General features: G+C 35.5%; 1 protein-coding gene across 3 annotated transcripts in view; it reads right to left on the bottom strand.

The window, feature by feature from the left end:
- LOC121427493 (solute carrier organic anion transporter family member 4A1-like) overlaps window positions 1-25,642 on the bottom strand; it is a 38,811-nt gene that overhangs the window by 5,473 nt on the left and 7,696 nt on the right. For 2 of the 3 annotated variants that reach the window (XM_041623928.1, XM_041623919.1), the window contains exons 2-8: window positions 10,881-11,266; window positions 6,144-6,458; window positions 5,366-5,567; window positions 4,892-4,991; window positions 1,980-2,101; window positions 1,280-1,534; window positions 399-594 (exon numbers count right to left, since the gene is read on the bottom strand). In XM_041623928.1, coding sequence (XP_041479862.1) covers window positions 399-594; window positions 1,280-1,534; window positions 1,980-2,101; window positions 4,892-4,991; window positions 5,366-5,567; window positions 6,144-6,458; window positions 10,881-11,266 — 1,576 coding nt within the window. Of the gene's footprint in view, window positions 1-398; window positions 595-1,279; window positions 1,535-1,979; window positions 2,102-4,891; window positions 4,992-5,365; window positions 5,568-6,143; window positions 6,459-10,880; window positions 11,267-24,807; window positions 25,516-25,642 lie in introns of those variants that run through there. The other variant, XM_041623935.1, reaches the window with a different exon arrangement.

Here is a 25,642-nt window from a genome sequence, read left to right as displayed (position 1 = left end):
TTAATGAATACATGTAGACTTTATACCATTATTGTGCTAGCCTAGAAGTTTGCAGGAACAGACTATTGGTTTTCACAAAGTGCACAATGTAGGGTCTGAAATACGAGACTAGATTTACAGGAGCTGTTTCGACACACATTGCATTTGGATTCTATAGTCCCCATACTAGACATGTTATTAATTGTTAAAGTGTCATATTCAAGTCTGTGCTTGCAGAATACCAGTACAGCAAACTTATATGATATACAAAGACCTTATCAGATTACATGTACATATAAATTTGTTTTAATACTTGATGGTAAAGACAGAAAACTTTCATGAACATGATGGTAATAGTCTGTATCAGTCATATACATGTAAGAGTGCTACTGTATATTCAACCAATAAGAAGTTTTTACCCATTCCCATAATCCACAGTGACTCCAGCGAAGGGAGCATTGGGGCAGCTGATCATAAAGGTAAACGTGAGCAGAAATGATGCACAGAGAGCAACCAGTACAAACTTCATCATCCCACGGAACTTAAGATCAAACCGTTTAACGATGTAACCTCCAACCAACGCACCCAGCACACTGGACGGAGTAACAAGCAAGCCTGGAAAAGATGCGACCAAATTGAACAAAGAATTAAGATTTATGATACAACTTCTGACATATTCTCACCGAGGTTTCATTCCTTGTGCACCAAATATTAATTTGCATTTGGTTGTGGTATGCCATCAAATCAAATTTCATCAAAGTAATGAAATGATTTATGTTTTAGTCAGAACACTATCACAGTCTCCCACATTTCAGTTCTCATAAGTTGAGCGACACTTTGGTTGTATTGCATTTACTTCAAACTTTGATATCAAAGTGAACCTAAAATAGATGTGCCATCACTGTCTAATCACTGAAATTAGGTTTTATCCAAGATGGCTCAAGCATTTTACAAGTTGGAGTGGCATGTCAAGGGATAACAGCCTGTCTTGTCAATGATCAGATTAACTACAGCTTTTGGAAGACTGCTTCACAATTTTCAATTTATCCTCCACAAAAATATGAAAAGTAAGGTAAAATTTGTTAGTCACCTGATAATCCCAAAGAGTTTTTTAAATTCATGTAATTGTTTATCTAGCTATATATTTTGTTTAATTTGCATATCAGTATGAGACAATAATATGATTGCACGCGCGATGTAGAGTTCTGAGTTCTTGCAGTTAAAATATGAATGTAGCAGTCAAGCAAATTTTTTCATCTTTGTTGCAATGGGTAGAAAGTGCAAGAATGTCAGTCCATACCTGCTGTTATAGCTGCAGAGCCAGATGTCATATTGAATTGTGATTCTAGATACTTTGGTCCAAAGACAGCAATGGAGGCAAGAGTAAATGTCTCTGTGACAGTGACCATACTAACGCACATGAATGCAGGATTCCTAATGAGCATCCAGGTGGCTCGAGGGAAGTCAATCAGGCTATGGCTTAAGCCTGCTCGCACCTCAAATTCATGGCCGTTGTGCGCCTCATTTCGACGAAGCTCTCTGACCTTCTTTGCTCCTGAAAAAAAACCAAACCATCACAGTATGAAGTTATTGAGGAAAGCTATGACAAAGCATATTCACAACATATTACGCTTAATTACAGGTCTGCTTTGAATTCATAAGCCTTTATTTTCATTTTTTAGTTTTTTTTTTGCATTGACATGTATATCACAATGAGTTGCTTGGTTTTGTATCTGACAGATTTGTGGAAGATGAAATAAAAAGAAATGAAAACAATATACAATGACAAGACAATTAACTATGGAAATATGCATATTTCTTACAAACCGCATGAATCTTATCCTATATTATCAAAACTATATGTGAGCAGTAATTCTATTATTGTGAAAAAAGATAGCTGTTTCAGATGTCCCCCTCTTAGATTACAAGGTCTACATCTTCTATGATGCTCACAGAAAGGAAAATTGTTACAGAATTGATAAAGAAACAGGGTTATTTACCTGGTAATGAACGTGTAAATCCACACAATGGAATAGCTACTATAAGAGCTAATACACCAGTAACTAGGAATCCCATCCACCAGGCACCTACCCATACTGGACTCTTAGGTGTGATGTCAAGTCTATGCAGAGGATAAATAAAAACATAATTATTTTTAATAATAACAATAGTCAGTTTTTAGCGCTAAACATATAACTTTGTCTCTACAGACTTTATGCACTTCAGAAAAAAAAGTGATGGTGAGTCTAATCTCATTGTTATAGCTAAATTCCTGAAGTACAATCATGGTAAAATAAAAGTAATTTATTGTTATTCTCAATTTTATGTACATGTGTAATGTTTATGCTAAATGAAATAAACAAATGAAAAAAACAAGTGGAACGCCTCTGGCAGTCTCGCCTAGACGATTCGATAGAGCAGCAGTGCTGACTTTGAAAACAGCTATTGAATAAATATTCACAAAAGAAAACACTCATATGATAATAAAATACTATGTCCACTGACCCAACATGACCTTTGACCATGATCATGAGACTTAAGATGTGTGCATAACATACTTGATTACCCTTTATGTCTATGTTTCATGAACTACATGTGTAGATCCATAAACTTTCTAAGTTATGATGCCAATTCAACAAATACCCTCAACACGGCCAAAGTTCATTGACCTTAAATGACCTTTGATCTTGGCCATGTGACCTGAAACATGCACAGGATTTTCAGGGATACATGGTTACTCTTATGTCCCAAGTTTCATGAACTAGATCCATAAACTTTTAAAATTGTGATGACAATTCAACAAATACCCTGAACATTATCAAAGTTTGTTGACCCTAAATGACCTTGGTCATGTGACCTGAAACTCGCACAGGATGTTCAGGGAAGCTTAATTGTTCTTATGTCTAACTTTCATAAACTAGATCCATACAATTTCAAAGTTATGATGACAACCCCACAAATACCCCCAATATGGTCAAAGTTTGTTGACCCTAAGCGACCTTTGACCTAGGTCATGTGACCTGAAACTCAGGTAGGATCTTCAGTGATACACTATTACCCTTATGTCTAATTTTCAAAAACTAGGTCCATATACTTTCTAAGTTGTGACGACATTTCAAAAATTTACCCTTGGTTAAAATTTCAATGTTGACGCCGCCGTCGGAAAAGCAGCGCCTATAGTCTCGCTCTGCTATGCAGGCGAGACAAAGAAAGAAATGCAAATATCCCCCCCCCCTTTATTTTCCATCATTTTATTATTCTAAGAACTTTTATTCTAATTTCCATCTGGACGACACATTGCATGGTTTCTATTTCCCGTCAGCTCCAAGCAAAATGAGGAAACTGCATAAAAAGAGCATTTTCTACTCTCATTTGTGAATATTCCTTTGTAATGGTGGCGGCAGATTAGTGGTAGAAACAACGTCATACAGACAAAGACTACAATCAATATTCTGGAAATAACATGAATGAAGAAAACATTGAAGATTATTATCCATGGTGATGGGATCCATGGCTTCATATATTTGTTTTTTCACACAGACATGAAGGAGGGAGGAAGCCCTAATGAGAAAGAGAAAAAAAAATCCACTCTTATTCACATGTACTGTACATGTAGGTGTTGGCTCAGTACTGCATTACTTTTAGCTGTATATACCATTAAACTCAAGAACAAATTCCTATCAGTATTGTATTTTTCACAAAAGTATTTAGTTTTTTAGATTTTATGATTCATGTGGTGTATAAATGGGCATATGAAGCATCCTAACAATGAGGTCACACAAATACAAACTGAACAAAGGAATTTTTTTTAGCATTGCAAGAATTGAACAAAAAAAATTGAAGAGGCTTTCAAGGTTTGGATAATTGCCCAGAAATACATTATCCTGTGCAAATAATTTAACAATGCTGATTGTTAGAAGAGACCAAGGAAATAACAGAAAATATTTGTGACTGTTCTAAGGCAGGTATTGTGTTCTAGTATAATTTAAAGTCATTAAAATCATACAGGGTCATTTTGATGATAGTGCAAAGCAGACACATAAACAATTCCAAAAGCCAAGAGTATCATTCAAACATGCAAATGATTATTAACCAAATATTTTTTTTTAATCACTGAAATACTTTTCCATTAGTTTTATGTTATCTCAGAGTTCAAACATCAAATTAAGCTAGAGGTCATGTAAAATAATATTTCCTCAGGACACTGGGGTTATTTGTTTTTCTAACTCGATCACAGTCCATTAAGTATTTTCTGAAGATATAAGAATTTGGTATTTTTTGTTCTTTGTTTTTTAAATAAATGACAATTGTCAAATAACGCTCTTACTTCTTTCAAGATCTAGTTCCCATTGGGAGAAATAACACCAAACAGTTGTTGGAAACAACTACCAATATATTTCGTTTTGTACTAAACAAATAGTTTTGTCAGTAGCAATTGTCACTTTTGTTATGGAATGTTCATATGACAATACCCTGGTACTTATCAAGGCTTTGTATTCTATTTATGCAACAGAAGGAAATACCAGTAACTTATTTCCTTGTTAGGTACCAGATGGGAAACTGGTGATAGAATCAGGATATATCAGATAGAGTCAAGGTCGGGAATGAACCTTATCTACCGTTCATGCACAAAATCATTAAGAACAACAACTATCAATCTTTACTAAAAACTTTTTTCCATAGCTATTGTTTAATCAAATGAATAAAAATTGCATTCTCCTTCATGAAAGATAAACTGCATAATAGGTTTTTTTTCAGTTAAAGCATATTCAACTGACATGCATGTTCGAATAATACATTTTTTATAAGAGTTTTTACAGCCTAACTTGATCAAATCATTATTTACAAAGTGCAAGTTCTAGAGGGTTTTGTGCAAAAAAAATCCATTAGGGATATGGAATTAATTACTTACTCATCCTTGCTGATGAGTGGGTCTATATACATCCCAAGAAATACACCTCCTAATAGATAACCCAAGGCTGGTCCTAATATGGCAAACGCTTTAAACACACCTGGAGAAAAAAAAATGACAACTATGTAATGAATTTGATTGCTCACATAACAATGACAACTAGCATCTTTTTTGTGTCAATAACAAATATTATTTTATTTTATTATTATTTCATTTCATCTTCTCTTCTTCCAAATTAAGAACATTAATTCATAACAAATTCCATGACATTCTTGTTGCATACATTAATTTTAAAAGAAACCCAATTTGATTTTCAACCACAGTCATACATCTTTGTTTAATTTTATTTTCTAATGGTGTATAAATTCAATTTTAACTCATTGCATCGGTGTTCATCATTCTTATCCTCATGTGTCATTTCTATGAATTTTACACTCCCCTCTCTCTCCTTCATATCTCAAATAAATTCCTCACCTAAATAAATGCCTGCTGAAGCAGGAACTACATTTTCATCAATGTATGTTATTCCTAGAGTATAGATGGGTGATGCACCTAGACCGTGTAAGACTTGAGCACCAATAAAGACCCAGTAATAGTTGCTCAATCCCCTGGTATCCGTAGAATCAGGACTGTCTTCAGTTTGATTGAAAGCATTGCATTCATCCGAATGAATTTCCTATGGCATAAAAAGAGTACAGTTTAATTAATTAAGGAATATAACCACATCCATTATAATTAAAATGATGCATCTGCATTATGTATGGTTCCTTAGAAATCACTCAAGAAATATGGGGTACATCGTCCATAACGATTTATCTTGGTAAAAATGAAAGATTTTTTTTCTATTTTGATAGTTATATATATAAGTTTTACATGTCTGTCAAAAAATAAAGTCAGACATCCCTATTGCTAAAATACATGATATTTTCACAAAGATACAAAAGCCAAATAATACTACTTAAAAAAGAAAAGATAATTAGAATTCATTATTTTTTTAGCCCTGGTTAAACCAATAAGGTGGGGCAAATCTTAACACATTCAACTGTAAAAAAACAAATAAATGAAAACTTGATGTATCACAAATTTGTGAAATTTATAATGTGTCAGCAAAAGGAACAGATACAATAAGGTTAAATGTCTAATTATAAAGTGCAAATGGATATCTTTAAAACTCCAACCGCCACAAATTAGATAATGATACTTTGTTTTATGTACACATACTTATTTCTTTGAGACAAAGACGATCTCTTACCCCATCATTCACTCTATATGGTCCAGTTGTAAACTGTGGGACAGCAAACATGAAAGATCCACATGAGAAGAGTAACGCTCCAATACCTAACCACATTGGCTTATGACCTCTCTCTCCAACATACGTCACAAAAATAATGATGATCATCACTGTGAAGTCAAAACTGCTGGAGATAAAGCCGCTACGGACGCTTGGGAAGTTGTAGCGACGTTCAAGTGACGTAACGACGACATAGACAAGGCCGTTGACAGTCATACCTTGCGCAACCACGAAGATGGACAGGAACGAGAGGTAGCCGATCGGGTTATTACATATCTGTATGAAAAATCAATAGATGGCATTTCATAGACATTATAAAATACTGTAGATGTGTTGAATAATTAATACCATCATAAAATCTTTGCTTTTTTTTCATTTTAATTTGTATTTACATCATCACTGTACATCGAACCAAAGAAAAGGAAAAAAACATTAACATACAATAAAATTTAGATTAAAAGATTGAAAATGTAGGATAAACATAGAAAAATATGAAAAACATACATCATAAAGACTGGCAATTAAAGACAAGGATGGCACATACAGGGCCCTGGGAACGATTTTTTTTCCTTTTTTTACTGGTAGTGCTGATGTAAATTTGAAAAGCAAAGCAAAGCTAAAAAAAAAAAAGGTTTCACTACAAAATGAAAGTCAGTTTGGTTACCCCACCATGAGAACCCAGAACTAAATTATATATACCTGTACATGCCCAACCTATCACGTATACACGAAAAAGAACATGAAGAGTGTGACTTCTTTAAAACAAGACAAACGATCAAAAGTAAATATATTCTATTATAACAAATTCGGCATCGAACAGAAGAGCTGATCATACTGTTTTAGGGGAAAAATTCTCAAAAATAAAAATCCATATCGACGTGATTTACTTCGTTTTTTTTTTTGAAGTGGAACGCCTCTGGCAGTCTCGCCTGTATTACGATATCGCATATGGCAGATGTGATGACTTTGAAAATAACTAAGAATATCGATTGGGGACAAGAAAATACGAGGTTCATTGCCATTAATTGACCTTTGATGAATTTGATCATGTGACCTAAGACTCGTGCAAGACGATCAATGAAACTTGATTGATTAGACACTTGTGTCCACGTTTTATGAAATGGAACTTGACTGGATCGACAAATTTTTTTGTTATAATGGCATTTCAACAAAAATATCCCGACATGGTCAAAGTTCATTGACCCTAATGACATTTGGCCTTAATGGTGTGACCTGACACTCATGAAAAACGATCAGGGATACTTGATTATTCTCATGTGTAAGTTTAATGAACTAGATGATCCATATATTTTCGAAATTATTAAGACATTTCAAAAACTTAAAGGTCAAGTCTACCCCCAAAACGTTGATTTGAATCAATAGAGAAAAATCTAACAAGCATAACGCTGAAAATTCAAACTCGGATGTAAAACGAGAAACTAATGACATTTTAAAGTTTTGCTTATTTTTCACAAAACAATTATATGATAAACTCAGTGATACGCAAAAATTTGTATTTCGATGATGTCTTTCATTCACTTATTTTTTTTTCATCGTTTGAATTATACAATATTTTGTTTACAGATTTGGCAATGATTACCGACTTGATTGAAGCACAAAGTGCAAAAACATCGGCAATTCCACATGTTCAGGAAGGAATAAAACTTCTTTCACATGAGTAAATTAAAATATTTCATACAATAAAGTACAAAAGGAATAGTGAGTGGGTGATACCATCGGTCCCCTCATTTGCATTACGACCAGGACGTGCATATAACTTTTTTATGTGAAATTAAGCGAAACTTTAAAATGTCATAACTTTATTTCACATCCGATTTTGATGAAATTTTCAGTGTTATATGCTTGTTTGATTTTTTCTCTTTTTATTCAAATCAACTTTTTGTTGGGTTGGACTTGTCCTTCCCCCAACATGATTACCCTAAATGAATTTTGACTTTGTCATGTGACCTGATCTTAGATTTTTAGTGAAACTTAATTACTCTAAATGTCCAAGTTTCATTAAACATATCCATATATTTTATAAGTTACGATGACATTTTAAAACAAAACCTTGGTAAAGATTTCAATGTTGACGACTCAGTCGTTCCCAAAATGATCTATAAACGCTATGCGACATGATTGTGTCAAGACAGAGACATCAATTATGATATTGACACTATTTCTGCTTCTTTGTATACTTTTCGATACTCAAAATTGGTGCTCATCCAATCTGATATATTCCCCCCCCCCTCACCTTTTAGAGTAAAATAAGGTGAAATGATCTATTACACTTTCCGTCCTCAGTAAACAACGAGCAGCCAGGAAATTACTACAGGAATCTCAATTAAAGTCTCTTGCTCGCACATTGTAAGCGGGGAAATCCTATTATTCAGCATACCCAATATCAGTCCATTGGCTGACTTTTACATAACTTGCGATTACGTAACTATTCAATGGTAATTACAAATTCAGAGTGGAAAAGTACAAGCAAATGGAACATAACATAACTTTTCCTTTTTTGCGAATGCCCCAAAATTACGGAAGTAAACCTAGGAATGGAACAACCATTAAAAGCAGGTGTGTTAAAGGGGAATCCAACGCATGCATAATATCAGAGATCATAAAGCGGAAAAGATACAATATTAATAATGACGGAAGCAGGATCCTAACTCTCAATCTGTGTAGGAAATAATAACAAGGGAAAACAAAAGTTTGCCTCAACCAGAATAAATATCCCTCATAGTATCCATCTACTTCATTAAAGCAGTAATAACATAAAAATTGGAAGACGCACAAAAATTAATTTAAACAAAACTAATCACAAACAATAAACACAAAAAACCCTGAACGTTTGATATGAAATCGTGCAAATCATTATTACATACATGTAGTGACTGATCTTTGTTTTGTTCAGTCAATCTCCCCTTCTCCCCTTTCCATTATGACAAAGTACAAAAAACCCCAATTAGTTGTAATATTCATCGTTCTGACAGTTGCTATGGTAACCAGAGCCTCGCTCCTTCTTGGCTTAACGCCAATATAATAGTGAGGATGCATGAATGAATAATTATTTCTAAGTAGTTTTGTGTATTTTTACAACCAATATTATGACTCACACTGATGACTCCTTGTACATGTTCATGTACCGGTGCAAATATGCCTCTGTACAACAATTGATCATGCATTGCGATTATATCTTTTTGTGTACATTTATTGTACCATTTGTACTTTTGTTAATCAACAAGACAGCTTGGGAAACGTTACAACCCGAATACTTGCTCCGAGTATATAGGCTATAGATGGGAGGGCTGGAAGAAGGATTGCATGCAGACATTGCATTACGTTGACTTTTAGAAAAGGCCTGAATTCGTTTTAGGCATTCGTGTTAGGATAATTAAACATAATTTACATGTAGTATTATTGGAAGTCAACCAATTAATGTAATATTTATCTGCACTTTGATCCGACTATAAACCATGCGTAAGACTACTATGTACATTGTCATGACATGCAGAAACGAATAAATAAACAAAAAAATAAAAAATGGACTAACGTTACCTACCCAATATACAAAATGTAGGTATGCGTAACGATAGAGCTCAAGTCTACCATGTATTTGGGAGGAATTGGAATTGTCGCCAGCATAGCGTGACTCTACTCGAGTAATTAAGGGTTATACTAGAGTCCTTTGAGAGACATTGGCCTTTTTAGTGACGGCGTGTTAATCATGGAATTAAAGGGGTACTCCGGGCTGAAAATAATTACATCTAAATAAATAGAGTAAAATCCAATAAGCAAGATGCTAAAAATCTCATCAAATTCTGATAACAAATAATGAATTTATCGAATGCTAAATATTAGCAATATATTGTTAAACCAGTTATATGCACGCCGTAATGAATATTCTTTAGGTGGGCTGATGTCACATCCCCACATTCATATTTGTATATGAAATCATAATTATTCATATTTTCATACATGTGTGTACGAAATGTCTCCCTTATAGTAAAGTTGCAGGCTGCAGCAATGAATAATCAGTTGTCAATTCATTTTGTCGGACAAGATATGAATTAGTATAACTTATATCATAAAATACAACAAAAAACAAGTGGAAATATGAAATCATCAGTTTGGTCATTGTGAATATTCATGATCAAAGCATGCGTAGAGCTGTTTATCAGAAAAAAATATTCAAAAGTTTTTGAAATAATGTAAAAAATGCCATACTTTGTTGTTAGAATGTTCAAATTTTTATTGTTTTGTTTGTCTGATTTTTATTTATCTATAAAAATAATATTATCTTCAGCGTGTACTGGAGTAGCTCTTAAATGCTCAAATGTTATTATGGGAGCACAATACGGTTAGGATATTCAGATCCCTATCCGAGGAAAAAAAGTCAAATACATTTTAATGCATCCCATGCAAACCTCTTGGAACATTGCTAACATTCTTTTCACAGTTTCAGAACCAGTTTATGTCCAAAATCATTAGGTGAACTGTGAAGTTTTCATTGCAATTGGGCGCCTTGTTTGGAAAGAATGTGGTGTTCCAGGAAGATGTGCGTGTATGTACTAAACGAATGTTTCTGTTTCTTGATTATGGTCAAGGGATTTCAGGCTTGCAGTGGGTTGGTAAACTATTTTTTTTTTCAACAGGACTATGGTTCTGGCAGACAAATGGGTTCAATATTTTTAATACCTGAATACATTTTGGTCTCCATTTGTGCCAGCCACACTGAGGATTGTCATCATCATCATCATCATCATCTGCCTCTGTTATCGTTTCGCCCGTAGATTGGACTCCGCTGATCTTGTTTGGCTCATTATAGACACCATTCTTCTGCAAGGCGATATCATTGCCGTTCTCTTCAACGCGCACCGCGGTTACTTTGCTGGTGGGCGGTCTATCATTCAGTTCGACAGCGGTGACATTCGATAATCCGATATCACTATTGGTATGAACGTCTGCTGATACATCTTGCTCATTAGTCGTGAGCGAGTCACGTGATCCACTCTGTTCTGATTGGACCATTTTGTTGGTGTCTATGTTACCTGGATCTTTTGTTCTGTCTATTGAAGAAAGACCTGTATGTAAAATAAAGGGTAAATCAAACACAAAATTATGATGAGGGGGAAAAAGAACACAAATATGAATTCCATTCATGATATTCTTTAAACAGACAGCCTAACAAGTATGTTTGAGCATGGAAGAGGGACTACTCCAAGGATTAAAGATGCATTGCAAATGTATTGTCTATAGTTTGTAGCAAGAGATTAACAGATCACATTTCCAAAGATAGTGCTAAAATCGTAAAAATAACCCTACAGGATAAATAGTCACTTTAAGGAAAATATTTCATTCATTTGAGCTGGTTTACACAGTGTTCACACAGTGATGGCGTACTGTATTCTTTCCTAATCCCATTAGGGATTTTTCGGGCTGATTATACAGTATGGTCTGGGAGGATTCGAAAAAAAAATGAAAATTTGAACTTTGTTACAATTACCCTAAATATATCTCATGTCCAAATTAAACATTTATTTTTCAGTATTTTACTGAATGCTTGCGATATCATAAAAAATAATGATAATAATTTGATAGCTATACGATGATTATTACCAAATAATTTCACACAGGGAATGTCTAGCAAACTTGCAGAGTATAGAATTCCAATATCTTGTATATTCGTAGAGGGGGCCTTTTGTATCTTTTACAGTAGCCAATTTACCGAGTTCCGCTTTATAACTAGTCGTCATATGAAATAAGTCAGTTCCTCTAATCCCAAAACTCGTCATTTTGTATGAATTGGATATTAAATCATCATTTTATAGCCATTTGCCCTGCTTCTAGTTCCAATAACTATATAACTCGTCAGCCTAAATAAATCAGTTCCCCTTGGCGAAAAACTCTTCGTCTCATGCGATTCGTATCTTTATACAAAATCCCACTTGCCTAGCTCGGAGTTTCAATAACTCGTCAACCTTTACAAGTCACATCTTCCTTAAAATCTTCCTCATGTCAAACGTTTCCTATCTTTAAACAGCAAACTTGCCGAGATTCAAGTTCCAATAAGTCGTCAAGTCTGCCCCCCTCTTTCAACAACTCGTCATAATTTTTCTTTATCAGAATACGTTACAACTTGACGAGTTCTGAGTTCCAATATTAACCAACTTGCCAAGTACCGACTTAACAACTCAATTAAAATATATTAGTCAAGTTCCAATAAAATTTCGTATCTTTGGTAAAATTGTCAAAAATAAAAGTTTTAAATTGCTGATCCTGATGTAGATATCATCAGTGAGATACCATGAAAACAAGTTGGCTTGGTAGAAGATACGATCGTGGTGACCGACTGCTCATAAATCAAATTTCCGTTTTCTTGTGGCGAAAATGACCAACTGAACACAAATACATTAGTGAGTATATTAAAACCATCCCTCACCTTACTCTCAGTCTAGTGAAGGGAAGAGATTAACCATTTCCATTTGACAGAAGACGGTGAGTATACCCCCCCCCCCCAAAAAAAAAACGCACTTCCAAATATAGATCAGATTTAGAAATTTTACAGAATGTACACATTGTAAACAGTGAATGAGAAGGGAAAGGGCGGGTGGGGTGGCTATTATTTTATACATTACACAATCAAAGTGGAAAAGAAGGAAATGAGACAGGATATGTGAGTTATGAACCTCTCTTTCAGTGGTACAACGCTTTTGGAAAGCTACAGAGCCAGGAGACGGGGGCTTCGCTAAGGCATTTTCCAGTGGGGGGGGGTGTGGAGGCCCGGATTGCCGACAACGGGTAGCGATTACTGCGCGACGTCCCCGTTCGGGGACCAAGAATCTTAGAAGTGTTCTACATTCTCCTTTATAGTCAAATTTTCTTTCGTCATACCCATGATCAGTTCCAGCTTTCATCAATGGGGAGGAGATATTTTCATTCACATTTTAACATTTTTTTTTAGAAGCAACATAAGGTATTTCATGTGGCCTGAATATAATATACCATGCGAGCGCGAAGCGCGGGATCAAATTTTGGGATATTTTTTAAAAAATATATTTAGCCCTGAAAATTGAACATTGTGATCAGCTTTTGTAATAATCATGGAATTTTTCTAACTAAACTATCCATGCGAGCGCAAATCGCGAGCTAAAGTTTTTTTATATACTGGCCAGCAAAAAGTCTAAAGACTGTTCGCAGTGTTCCGTGAATACTACTCTCTCCAATCCAAAAATGCGAGCGCAAAGCCCTATAGCTAAATCATTTTATAATAATAATAATATAGGTTTCTATAGCGCACGTATCCACTTTGCTAGGTGCTCAAGGCGCTCCTATTACCCCGGCTTAGCAAGTCTACCGATTCTGGTGCGCACAGCTTTTTGAGAAATTACTTCCTGTCGGTACCCATTTATCTCACCTCTCGAGTGCCCCACAGTGTGGATAAATAATTTCTTGCTGAAGGAAAACACGCAATGGCTAGGATTCGAACCCACGACCCTCTGTCTGAAAAGCGAGGGCCAGAACCACTAGACCACGACGCACCCACGAATATATTTCGACCTGATGACTCGATTGTAACCATGAAGAGGATGGATATATCAACCAAACAATAATTGATGCGAGCGCGAAGCGCGAGATGAAAATGTAGGTTTCCGACATTTTTAGAAAGCACTTTTTGTATGAACAATATGCAGTGTAGCTAAGCAATCATGCTAGTGCGAGCGGAAACTTTGAATTAACTGTTCCGAAAAAGGACATGTTAATTAACTGTTTGCATGAATCATTAATAGAATACATTTCTCACTAATCAAATTTGAAAAAAATATATTCCGACTTGAAAATTCGATTGCAACAAAGAAGAGGGTGGATATATCAACCAACGATTGATGCAAGCGCGAAGCGCAAGTTGACATTGTTTTGAGATTTAGACTTTAAACCGTTACATTTTTATTACTGTCGGTATAGAAGCGCGAGCGAAAACTTGTTTAGTTTTGACTTGAAAACTAAACATTTTCACACGTTTTTTTATATAAATATAAACTCAGATACCGCATATGCAATTTTACAATCTGTGTATCTTAATGCGAGCGCGAAGAGTGAGCGGAAATTTGCAATATTTTGAGATAAATTTAATCAACATTTTCAGCAATATTTTCACTAAATATAAGATGCGAGCGCGAGCTGATATTTTTTTTAAAAGATTTAGACCTTAAACCAGGACTTTCTAATGTTTGCCGGTAGCCTACAGAGAACTCTCCACGATCGCGTTGCGAAAAAATAAATGAAACAATATTTTACCGACAAAGATAATGGAACTTAAAGACCGAGCAAAAACAAGGTACATGGAACAGTTGGAACAGCCCTGATGCGTGACCCGACAGTTTGTCATTTTCCCGACAAGCGTCAGTCCAACAGCCCTGCGCTTGCGTAACAAATTTTTTTCCCAACATCTCAGACTCCGCATCTTTTATAATAAATTACACCGACACACATGTTTACCTAATCAGAACCTTGTCTACCCCACTCTCTTTGATTTTCTCTTTCATTTCGTTTGCCTCTTCCCCTTTGTCCCTTTATTATTTTCTTTCTTTCTTCCGTCTTTTCTTTCTTTTTTCTCTGTCTGTCTTTCTTTTTTCTTTTTTTTTTTGCTTTATTTTTCTCTTTCTCTTTGTCTACCATCCCTTTATCTTTCTTTCCTCTATCTTTCTTCTTTTTTTTCCTATTCGCGGTATTCGCCTTTTTTCCCCTTTGTCCCGACGGCAGCATTGATTTACCGACGATATCCAAATTAGTGGGGGGGGGGGGTTGTCGCACCCCCATCCCCCTTTAGCGACGGCCCTGCCAGGAGACTGCAAGAAATGAAGGAAATGAGTGAGATACATGTAGCAACTTCTTCTTGGAAGTTTGCCACAGAAAGGGAAAGTTTACGGATATTGTGCAGCCACTCTTTTCCAGTCAAAAAGGGAATAATCCAGGGATTTAGCTACTAATGGCCAACATAAAGGAGTGGCTTGCATTATCATACTCCAGACTTCGAATAATTAAGGCACCGAATCATAAATGTCGCGCAAAAATGCTTCTCACAAAATTACCAATAACATCCAACAGGCCTTATGTCTGGAGTTATTCTTTCTTAAAGGGATGCTCAGGACTGAAGATATCCATATCTAAATAAATATAGTAAAATTCACAGAGCAAAATGCTGAGAATTTAATCAAAATCGGATAACATGCAGATAAAGAAGTTATTGAATCTTTAACTTAATCAATATTTTGTGAAAACAGTATGATGCACGTCGTCATGGATATTTATTAGGTGGGCCGATGATGTCACATCCCCACTTTCCTTTTTCTTACGTTGTTACATTAAATGAAAATTGTTTCATTTGTTAATACATGTCTAAATAATGAGTCTCCATTAAATTGCAGCATATACTTAATCGGTTGTCAATTCAATTGCTTTAGTTTTGGTAGAAAATTTTTGAATAAACCTAATTTCATATAACAAAATACAACAGAATAAGTATCAGCCAACATAATGTATATGAAGACGTGCCTAAAACTGTTTCACCGGAATAAATGCAAACCTTAATAACTTCGTTATTTGTTATCCGATTTCAATCAAATTTTCAGCATTTTGCTTTGTGAATTTCACTCTATTTATTGAGATATAAATATTTTCACCCTAATCTAATCACGACTGCCGACAACATTCCGTTTTTTTCATCTTGTTGAATAAAGGTTGTCAATGACAGCCTTAAGGTTTGTCCAATAGGATTGCCAGACATAGCAGCGACTAATGTTGATGTGTAGATTCAATCCGTATCGTGCACTCATATACATAACATGTATATCTATACCTAAAATACATTAGCATGACCGATCCTTTGTCAATTACATAGTAGGGGAGATCGGGGTTAGTTCGAACGCGGGGTAATTTGAAACATTGTAATTTTCTTTAACGCCTGTAAAAAAAAATTATGCAATACTGCCCTCAATGTATTGCTAGTAATAATACAACAGTGTAGTATTATTAATAGCAATAAATTCCCCGCCTTCCCCTTCTCATATTTACCGAGGAATTCGAAAAAGTACAGCAGAATTACGATGCCTTGAAAAAAATATCAAAATTATACCTACATAAATCATATTTTTCTTTAAACACAAAGCACTATGTGGTGAATATTTGACTCCTTGAATGCACAGATTCGGGAATCTATAAATTAAACATGTACATGTCCGTACAACACATGGGTTTTGCTTGCATGTGACGTATAAGAATTGAACCATTTTATTTTTATCATCATGTTAATATGCACCTCAGTTTCTCATCTCATTTTCGGGGTGATATTGACCTTTAACATTTGTGTAAAGCCGACATGTAGATCTACATGTAGAAATTTAATTGATAATCTAAACTCTAAACTGCCCACCCTATTAATTGATAAATCAATGTTCCCCTTATAATTTACATGTCACTGCTCCTTTCAGTTGTGGTAGTGTTGAATATCAGTTGCAGCCGACATCCGTGATCATGCACACATGATAATTTTGAAAGAAGACTGTTTTAAGCTATACGAACATGTATAAAATTTACTGGTGTACTAGTATTGACAATTAATGACGAACTTATATCATATCATAAAAGTGCATTGGACATGTTGGATGAAATGTATGGTGCGCGCTTGCATGGTTAAATTCTCAGTTACCCCGCCTCATGTATCTTTTTGTTTTTTCTCTCCAATAAAGATACTGTAAACAATAAAAACCTACAAACTGCATGTATGCATGTGAATCGGTCCAATTTGTTGTTGGTTGATTCATGGTTGACTAGTCCTGTTCGATTTTTAAAAATTATTTTGTAGTTGTTTTCTTGTCTCCATCAACGAAATGGGCCGATTCGCATGCATGCATGCAACAGATGTACGTGTATATTGTTTCAGTTAATTTTACTTCTATTTAAAGAGGTAAAGTAGACTGGTATACTGTACTGTACATGTAGGTCTACATGTACTTGTAGACTTGTAGTTATATGACTGTATAAAATCAATGACCAAAAAGAGACCATGACATGAGGTGATCATAAAATTATTTCAACCATTCACTGCAGCGTACGTCCAATAGGACAGGCCTGATTCCATATGTAATCCTAAATCCTGTAGTGTAGGCCTATACCAGCAAACCTAAGTTTCAAGTATCTGACGATTGGCTTGATTTCACATTTCACATGTTTCAAGAGTCCAGTTTTCAGCTTTTAAAAGTGGTTATAATAAAAATTTTAAAAAAGGAACACCTCTGATAGTTTCGCATTCAAAAATAGCAGTGCTAACTTGGAAAACAACGTAGAAGTTTATTCATTCACATAAAATATCACTTGATAATAAAATACTAAGTTCATTGACAACAAACAAACCTTGACTAGATCGTGTGACCTTGGATGTACTTATCAGTCTAATGTACAAGTTTCATGAAATATGACATTTCAAAAACTTAACCTTGTTTAAGATTTCAGTTTTGAAGACGCCGTCGCACCAGCCACCGTCGGAAAAGCAGCGCCTACAATCTTATACTGTAGTCTGCTGTGCAAACCCTTCACTCGAGTTAAGGGTCTGAATGTGCAGCCTATAATGCATTGTGTACTGAAGGTCCTCTCGTTCCAAGTTTTATTAGTGCTAATATTTGCGTGGAGACACAATTTTTGATCAAAGTTTCAATCAGGATCTGTGCCTGCAGACTAAAATGGCGAGGGAAAAAGAATCAAATTCAAAAGAAAATAGCGTATATCAATTATATTGCTGAGTGTGGGGAGTCCCATAGAAACAGCAAGTAAAATGTGTAAAAAGATTGAAAGTGACGATATTATTTCATTGATAGTAATTCTCGGTAACCCCCAAAGTTATATAACGTAGCCCATTTATCACGGGCAAAGCTTAGTTTGCTGTGCAAACCCTTCACTCGAGTTAAGGGTCTGAATTGCAGTCTACTCATGCCTCGTGTACTGAAGGCACTCCCGCTTGAAACATCAAGTTTTGAACGTGCTAGTCTTTGCATGTAGACACACTAAGTTTAAGTCAAGGTCTGTGCCTGCAGACTAGGCATAGCGATTGAACAAAAATCCCGATGACTAAAATCGGTAGCTTCTACATTACACTGTCGAATGAAAAGGCAGAGTCATATCCAAATGTGAATACGACCCGGGAATACGATATATTTTAGACTGAGATTTAATGTTTTATCTACACAGTGTGCAGTAATTAGAGAGCAGAGCAAGGATATTTCATTATCGTAAATACGGGATTGATCAATGAAATGGCAGTGACTCCTTTTATCTGAAAACAATAATAATACGAAGGGTGTATATAAATTAAATAGATTTGAAGAGAGTAATAATAAGACATCAAATACAACTGTAAAGTAACCTACATGATTCTGACGATATTATGGAGAATATTGTAACATTGGGGTTTCACAAAACAAGTAGGCCTGCGATTTTGACGAGAGGCGACACGACAAGACGTACAGGTATATGTATAGTAAATAAACCTATATTTTTATTTACGACAGGACGTACAGGTATATGTATAGTAAATAAACCTATATCAAGGGTCTGTAAGGCTATATCTAAGGTCAGCCTTTCATAAATTGTACCCCCGCCCCCAATAAAAATCCAAGTAACGTTCCAGAATCGAATGAATTATATATACAACGCATTATGTGCAATCAGTGTGCACACTGTACATGTACATGCAAGGTATAGTGAATAAGGATTAAGTTGGCATCTTCATGCACGCAAAAAAATTAATAAATGGGATGCGTCCATTATGCCCTATGGATGCGTCCTATGTATTTTAGTATAGGGTAGTCTTATTGGAATTAGACTGCTTTGGTTGAAAGTCATGATTGGGAGATGATAATAAAAATACGTAGGCCTATTTATATTTAGTACATGTAGGCCGATATCGGATCCGGTATACGAGTGTATAACTGTACCCCCCCCCCCCCCCATCATCACTGATTTCGTTGAATTACCATGGACCTATAACCAATGACTGTAAAATCCGTGATCTTTTACGGCAAAGTATGAGGGTCTGCCTGACCCCCCCCCCCCCCACCAAACCAGTGTATCATCCATGTGTCATGTGTGTGTGCCACCGCGATACTGTACAATATGTAACAGGAGCCACGCGAGCCATCAATCATCCATGCATTATGAACTTGTCACCACTGAATACCGAGCTATATATTCATCGGAGCCATTGACATTAAAAAACGCTACTTACTGTTTGCATATAAATCAATTTGACAATGAATTTGAATTTGTGGACGAATTTACTTGGCATCTGCAGATCGGTACATAACATCGCCCATTGTTCGTTTGTTACGACCATCGACGTTTACAAAGTCGTTTACATGCACCTCTATCATTGGTATTAAACAGATCACCTCCATTCCATCATGTTCATCATCATCAATTCATAAAAGAAATCACCATCACTCACGCTAATGCGATCATACAAACAATCGTTTTCAATGAACATCATCATTATTATCATAATCGTCATCATGCATCATCACCTTCACCGCCATCATCACCATATTCACTGTCATCGTCATTATCATCATCATCATCAGTAGTACATCATGTCTTATTAAAGATCAAGCATAAAAAAAATCTTCCTTACTCTCATGCCCTAATTCGAAGAAAATTCCTGGATAATTCACAGGAATTTTTAACTGAATACGAGAAATTTGAGAAAAGAAATTCTCTGCATACAATACGTCCAACCGGGGAATGTTTTCCCATTTTCTCAAGGTCACAGGAAGGGTGTTGCCCCAAAATTATGTATGAATGTTTTCTTCTCACTTGTTTGGTATGAAAGTTAGTCTGATGAGGTCTTTCTAGTGATGTTCCGTGAGATAACATGTTTGAGCATGGAGCTATTAAACTCGCATGTTTCTTTGTCTTGTTTGATATGTGATTGATTGTTCAGAGGTGTGTTTGATTCCATGTTAATGTCGGTGTTAAGGTGCGATGCAGCATGACAACAAAAGAAACCGCTGAGAAACTCACTCATCACCTCGGAAAAAAAGTAAAGTGACTTTTAATATTGTGATTTTGACCTTTGCACATGTCGAGGCACTGCACCTCCATGTGATCAGAATCATATCATGTAGGCATTGTAGGGTATCACTTTGAAGAGAATTAAACGATCTAGTCATTGGTATCAATTACACATTAATATTTCACTAAAATAGAGGAGGGATAATCGATCGATCAAAGTCAGATTTCTGAACTTTTTTTGAGGAGTTTAATTTACCCCGGCTACATTAGTCTATCGATTCCGGTGCTCACAACTTTTCGAGTAATTACTTCCTAACGGTAACCTTTACCTGGGTTGAGTGCAGCTTATTGTGGATCAATTTCTTGCAGAAGCAAATTACACCATGGCTACGCCCATTGACTGGGATTCGAACCTACAAGTACGACCCTCTGGTTCCAAGTCCACATACTAAATAACTGGGCCACAGCGCTCCACGTTAAAATACTTTTAAATTGTACTTAAGTGTACATGTCCTGTATGTACACAGTGAAGGGCCTAAGATTAGATGATTGACATAATATTAATGAGACCATGGGCGAGATGGAGTTGTGCACATCACCAAATCAAGTAATTACAGACTGCAATATTGTCACTTACATGTACATGTTGGCCAGCCAAAGAGACCAGCAACGATTATGTCATGGCAAGACTTTCATCATATATACACTATACAGCAAAAGCTAACACGACGATGGATATACATATTTAGATGATTCAGAAATCATAATGATTTTCTACAATTTCTAATCCAAATTACTTATTTTCACATTAACAACCCTGTACTTTCGCGTACTCTGGACTCTGGAGTAGTATGTATGTAAGACTACGCAAACATGATGGTCATTTCCAAAACATACATATTGTTAGTTTTGTTGTTGTTGCTTTTTTTTACATAGTTTATAGCTTTACGATTCGTGTTTATCTTCATGATGTGTAGTCTCTGACAGAATATTATGACAGAGGGCAGAAAACTAGGAAATAAATATAATCGTCCGGCCCTCAATAATGTTATTGCGAACAGCATTAGAAAAGAGTCAAAGTTATTGAAAATGAGGTTCTCTTTTGCTAATTTTGTGATATAGATCTTGTTCAATCACAAGTCAAATCCCTCCCAAATACAGTAAGAGAGCAGAGATGAATACGTTTTGTTCATTAACATACCGTAGCTACTTAATTATCTATTAGGTGTTCAGTATCATACAACTGGTATGTACTATATAGTGATATTAATTAGTTCGAATTCCATTAATCAGCACTGTAGTATGCTTGTGCAATGACTTCCGTTCATATTCCATTTACTATAAAATAAATGTGTAATTTTTCAATATCAAAACTGGACATTCAAATGCACTTTTTGCAATACAGTGCGTCCCAGAATAAACGAAACCGAGATTTAGCGATCATTTATCATAACTTAATCATAAATAGAGTAGACAAAGGACCTACCAATTTAAAGCTTAGAATCTCCTCTTTCATTTGATATTACTTAGGTTATTTCTTATTTACGCATGAGTGAGCAAAAACAATTTGAAGAAAGGATACAGTCATGTACCAAAAACTCATTTGGCTGGGGGTATCTGGGTCTCAAAAAGAAAACCACATTTCCGAAAAATTCAATATCTGCTCTTTAATTTGGTACCGCAATTACAGAAAATTGTCAAGAAATAAAAAAGTTCTGGTCATTTGAAATAAGGCTTGTATTTCCATAATTTTATGAGATAAACGTGTTTTTACAGGTTTCCCACAGAAGCTTTCGCATGGTGAACAAAAGATTTAATGCACGGCTGATCGTCAACAAAACGGAATGTCGAGTGAGTTTGAAAGCCAGCCTGGAGAACCTCTTCAATTTATGAAATTATTGAAATTCAAGCCTTATTTCAAATGACCAGAACCTTGTTATTTCTTGACCAGTTTCTGTAATTTAGGTATCAAATATAAAGAGGAGAAAATTTCAGAAATGTGGTTTTCTTTTTGAAACCCAGATACCCCCGCCAAATGATTTTTTATATCCTTTCTTCACATTGTATTTGCTCACTCATGCGGGAATGAGATATAATCTAAGTAATATCAGATGAAAGAGGAGATTCTAAGCTTTAAATTAGTAGGTCATTTGTCTATTTTATTTATGATTAAGTAATGATAAATGATCGCTAAATCTCGGTTTTGTTTTTTCTGGGACGCACTGTACAGTAAACAGGATGGGTATCTAATCAAACATTAAATGCAAGCACAGTTTTTGTATTTTGATACTCCTTCTGGAAAACGGATATTCTAAGCATCTTTTTGTAATAATGAACAGGATAGGTAATTATAACCAAACAATTTATGGCAGCACCGCAGCACTAGTGGGAGCCGAAATTTTTGAGATTCTTACTTGAAAATTGCACAGTTAAGGCACGTTTTTTTATCAAAGAGCACAGTTTTAGAGCGCGAATCGCGATTTGAATGAAAATACATTTCTAAGACTAAAAAACAGGACAACCGAAGCGATGCTATCTTGGCCAAGATGAGTATATTAATAAACAATTGATGCGAGCGCGAAGCACGAGCTAGTATTTTCTAAATTCTGACCTGGCAACTGAACATTCTGTTGTTGTTGTTGTGGGTTTTTTTAAGTTCTTTGAAAACGGGACATTCTTTGCATTATTTTGTATGTTCTGAGTTGATCAAAACTGGACAAAATACGTTATTAAAATAAAGAATCAAATACCAATAGAGCTGAATTTTTGATGTACTAAAGGGAACCTTTTAAGCACAAAATGCGGGAAAATTGGGAAGCGGATATTGATCTCACCAAATGAGTGATGCGAGCGCGTAGCGCGTGCTAAATTTTTTGTTGATTTAAACCGTCAACCGGGGCATTCTGATCACTATTCACAGTCGGTACGAAAAGAAGATTTTTGCGGAGACAAAATACTAGTAGTCGAGGATTAATTATGGTAATAGAAACACCATACACTGTAAAGAATTATTATCTAAATTAGTAGTTTTAAGTAGAACTTATCATTTGTAATTAATTCTTTTTCGGTAGATTTAACTTGTGTTTCAATTTAAGTGATTTACTTTAATTATTTTGGGTTTAATATACATTTACGAATATTCACGTATTGCTAGCTTGCTTCGATGAAGTAAATCAAACTCAAATTGAATTCGGCAAAGATAATTATTACTTATATAATCATGATGAAGTTCAATTAACATCTTATTTAAATAATACCTGAGTATTCATTAAGGGCAAGTAAATGTTAAAATCTATTTGTGTTCGATTTTTTTTGGATTAGGATCTCCAAAATATCTTATTCTTTTGTTGAATCAAAGAAAGAGTAATATTACATAATCACTCATCAGAAAATATTAGATTTCGTTTTTTTTTTCTTTGGAAAATGTTAATATTATTCTCACTGTTTTTTTAATGTTAGAATGAACCGGTCACGTATTATATTTACTAGTTAATATAGATGTCAGTAACGGTACCTAAAATACCTATCATGTACTTGTAGGTAAGTGATAATGCATAAAGTCTAATATTTGGATAGAATATGTCTAAGATGAAAATGATGCCACTGAGAGTGGGAAGACGGTGGAGCTGACTTTCGAATCATGAAAGTCCACTCCTCCATTTGTTTTTTAAGTGATTATTTTGCATAATTGTAACATAATTCACTTGAATAAAATGGATGCAAAGAAAATAAGTAATAAAACTGCCAAACTCATTAATACTTGAAAAAATAAAGGCATTTCTTTTGCCTCAATTTTATTGAGTAAATTCATTTTTTTAGTGTAGTTGTAGGGTCTAGATATCTAGGCCTATAGCTCTTCTTAGCCTACGACTCTAATTTAACATGTAGAATAATGTCAGTTTTATACATTCACATGAAGTTTGGAGGGAGAGTCCTAGTAATCATCCCCTGTTCTAATATCTACTGGGCGAGTTGGAAACCCGGTGTTGGAAATTAGGGGTAGCAAGCATTTGGAAAGAAGGGGCCTTCTACTGTTCCAGATAATGAGCGGGAGGGGAAAAGAGAAAAGATAAACAAGGAAGGCTTCGGAGGGGGAAGAAAGAGGCAATGCGAAAAGAGGATTTAAAACTATTTAGTCCGAGTTAAATCTTCTTAAACATCAGTTGTGACAGTAGATCTAGATCTAACGTTAGATGTAACTTACGTTTATAAATTATAGTAGGCCTCGAAGGCGTGAGGCTGTGGCTAGATTGACCTGATGTCAAACACAAGAAAACATAATTGGCACAGTGATAAGATTCGATATGCAGACGATCGTTGGATTGTTTTTCAACCCTATTCAAGCCATAAATCGCTTTCACTGTACTGTAGAAATCTATTCTCATCTCAGTCACTCGTCTCTTTCAGTACCTTACATGGATGCATTTATCCACGAATTGGAAACGATGTCGATGTGCATGTGAAAGTGAAACACGGCAGCATCACTCACTCAGTCCATCAGTTCATGCACATTCGGCGCAAAGGAGTGATCTAGAAATTCAGTGAAAATGTAAAAAGAACTTACGGGAATACCGACATTTCGACACACATTTATCTCCTTCCTCGTGTTGAATAGCAGTCCTAGCCATGAAATTAATAATCTCTAATATTTTCCACTGAATCCCGATATTGTCATCTAAAATAATATCAATCGGTGTTTACTCAACGTACACAAAAACGTCATGTAACAGTAGTATTTGCTTGCCGTACTACTATACCGTACCGCGGTACGTACACGCATCGTACGACCTTCACGTTTGATTTCAGTGTGAGCGATTTTGTGTACGAATGTGTGTGTGTAAAACGCCGGGTGGACACGCCCCCACATTACAGTGGAGTGATGCACAAAGGTTTGGTTTCACGAGGGGAGTCTGGAGGTTTTGTAAATTAATTCATGTATATTTTTTGTATAAAGAAACTACCCTCAGCCCAGCCTTTCAGCTAGCCATAATGGACTACAATGAACGAGGAAAATGATTTTGTGTCGGAGCAAAGGACAAAGAAAGGAGGGAAACAATAAGGAAAAGAATCCATCCCATACACTCGAAATGAATATTGATCCGATGCGCGGTTATCAACACAAAGAAACTAAAACAGCTCTAAAACACCAGAAGAAAGAAAACTGATGGCCGGAAATACATTTAAAATCGACACATATAGCCTCTATGCTTCCCATTTCTGAGCCCATCTCCCAAGCGGATTCACTGTGGGATCGTGGAGCCTGAGTAGCACCATGAATTAATTTTGGTAGGGGGGGGGGGGGTATGTATGCCTACTCCTACTGAAGAGAGAGAATTCATAATTCGTTTGACAAAATTGCGGAAAAGCTATATACCCTTCATCCCTCCCCCTTTTTCACG

Source organism: Lytechinus variegatus, chromosome 1, assembly GCF_018143015.1.
Source record: "Lytechinus variegatus isolate NC3 chromosome 1, Lvar_3.0, whole genome shotgun sequence".
Classification (NCBI taxonomy): domain Eukaryota; kingdom Metazoa; phylum Echinodermata; class Echinoidea; order Temnopleuroida; family Toxopneustidae; genus Lytechinus; species Lytechinus variegatus.
The sequence above is the reverse complement of the archived record's forward strand: the minus strand, read 5'-3'. Positions and strand labels throughout refer to the sequence as shown.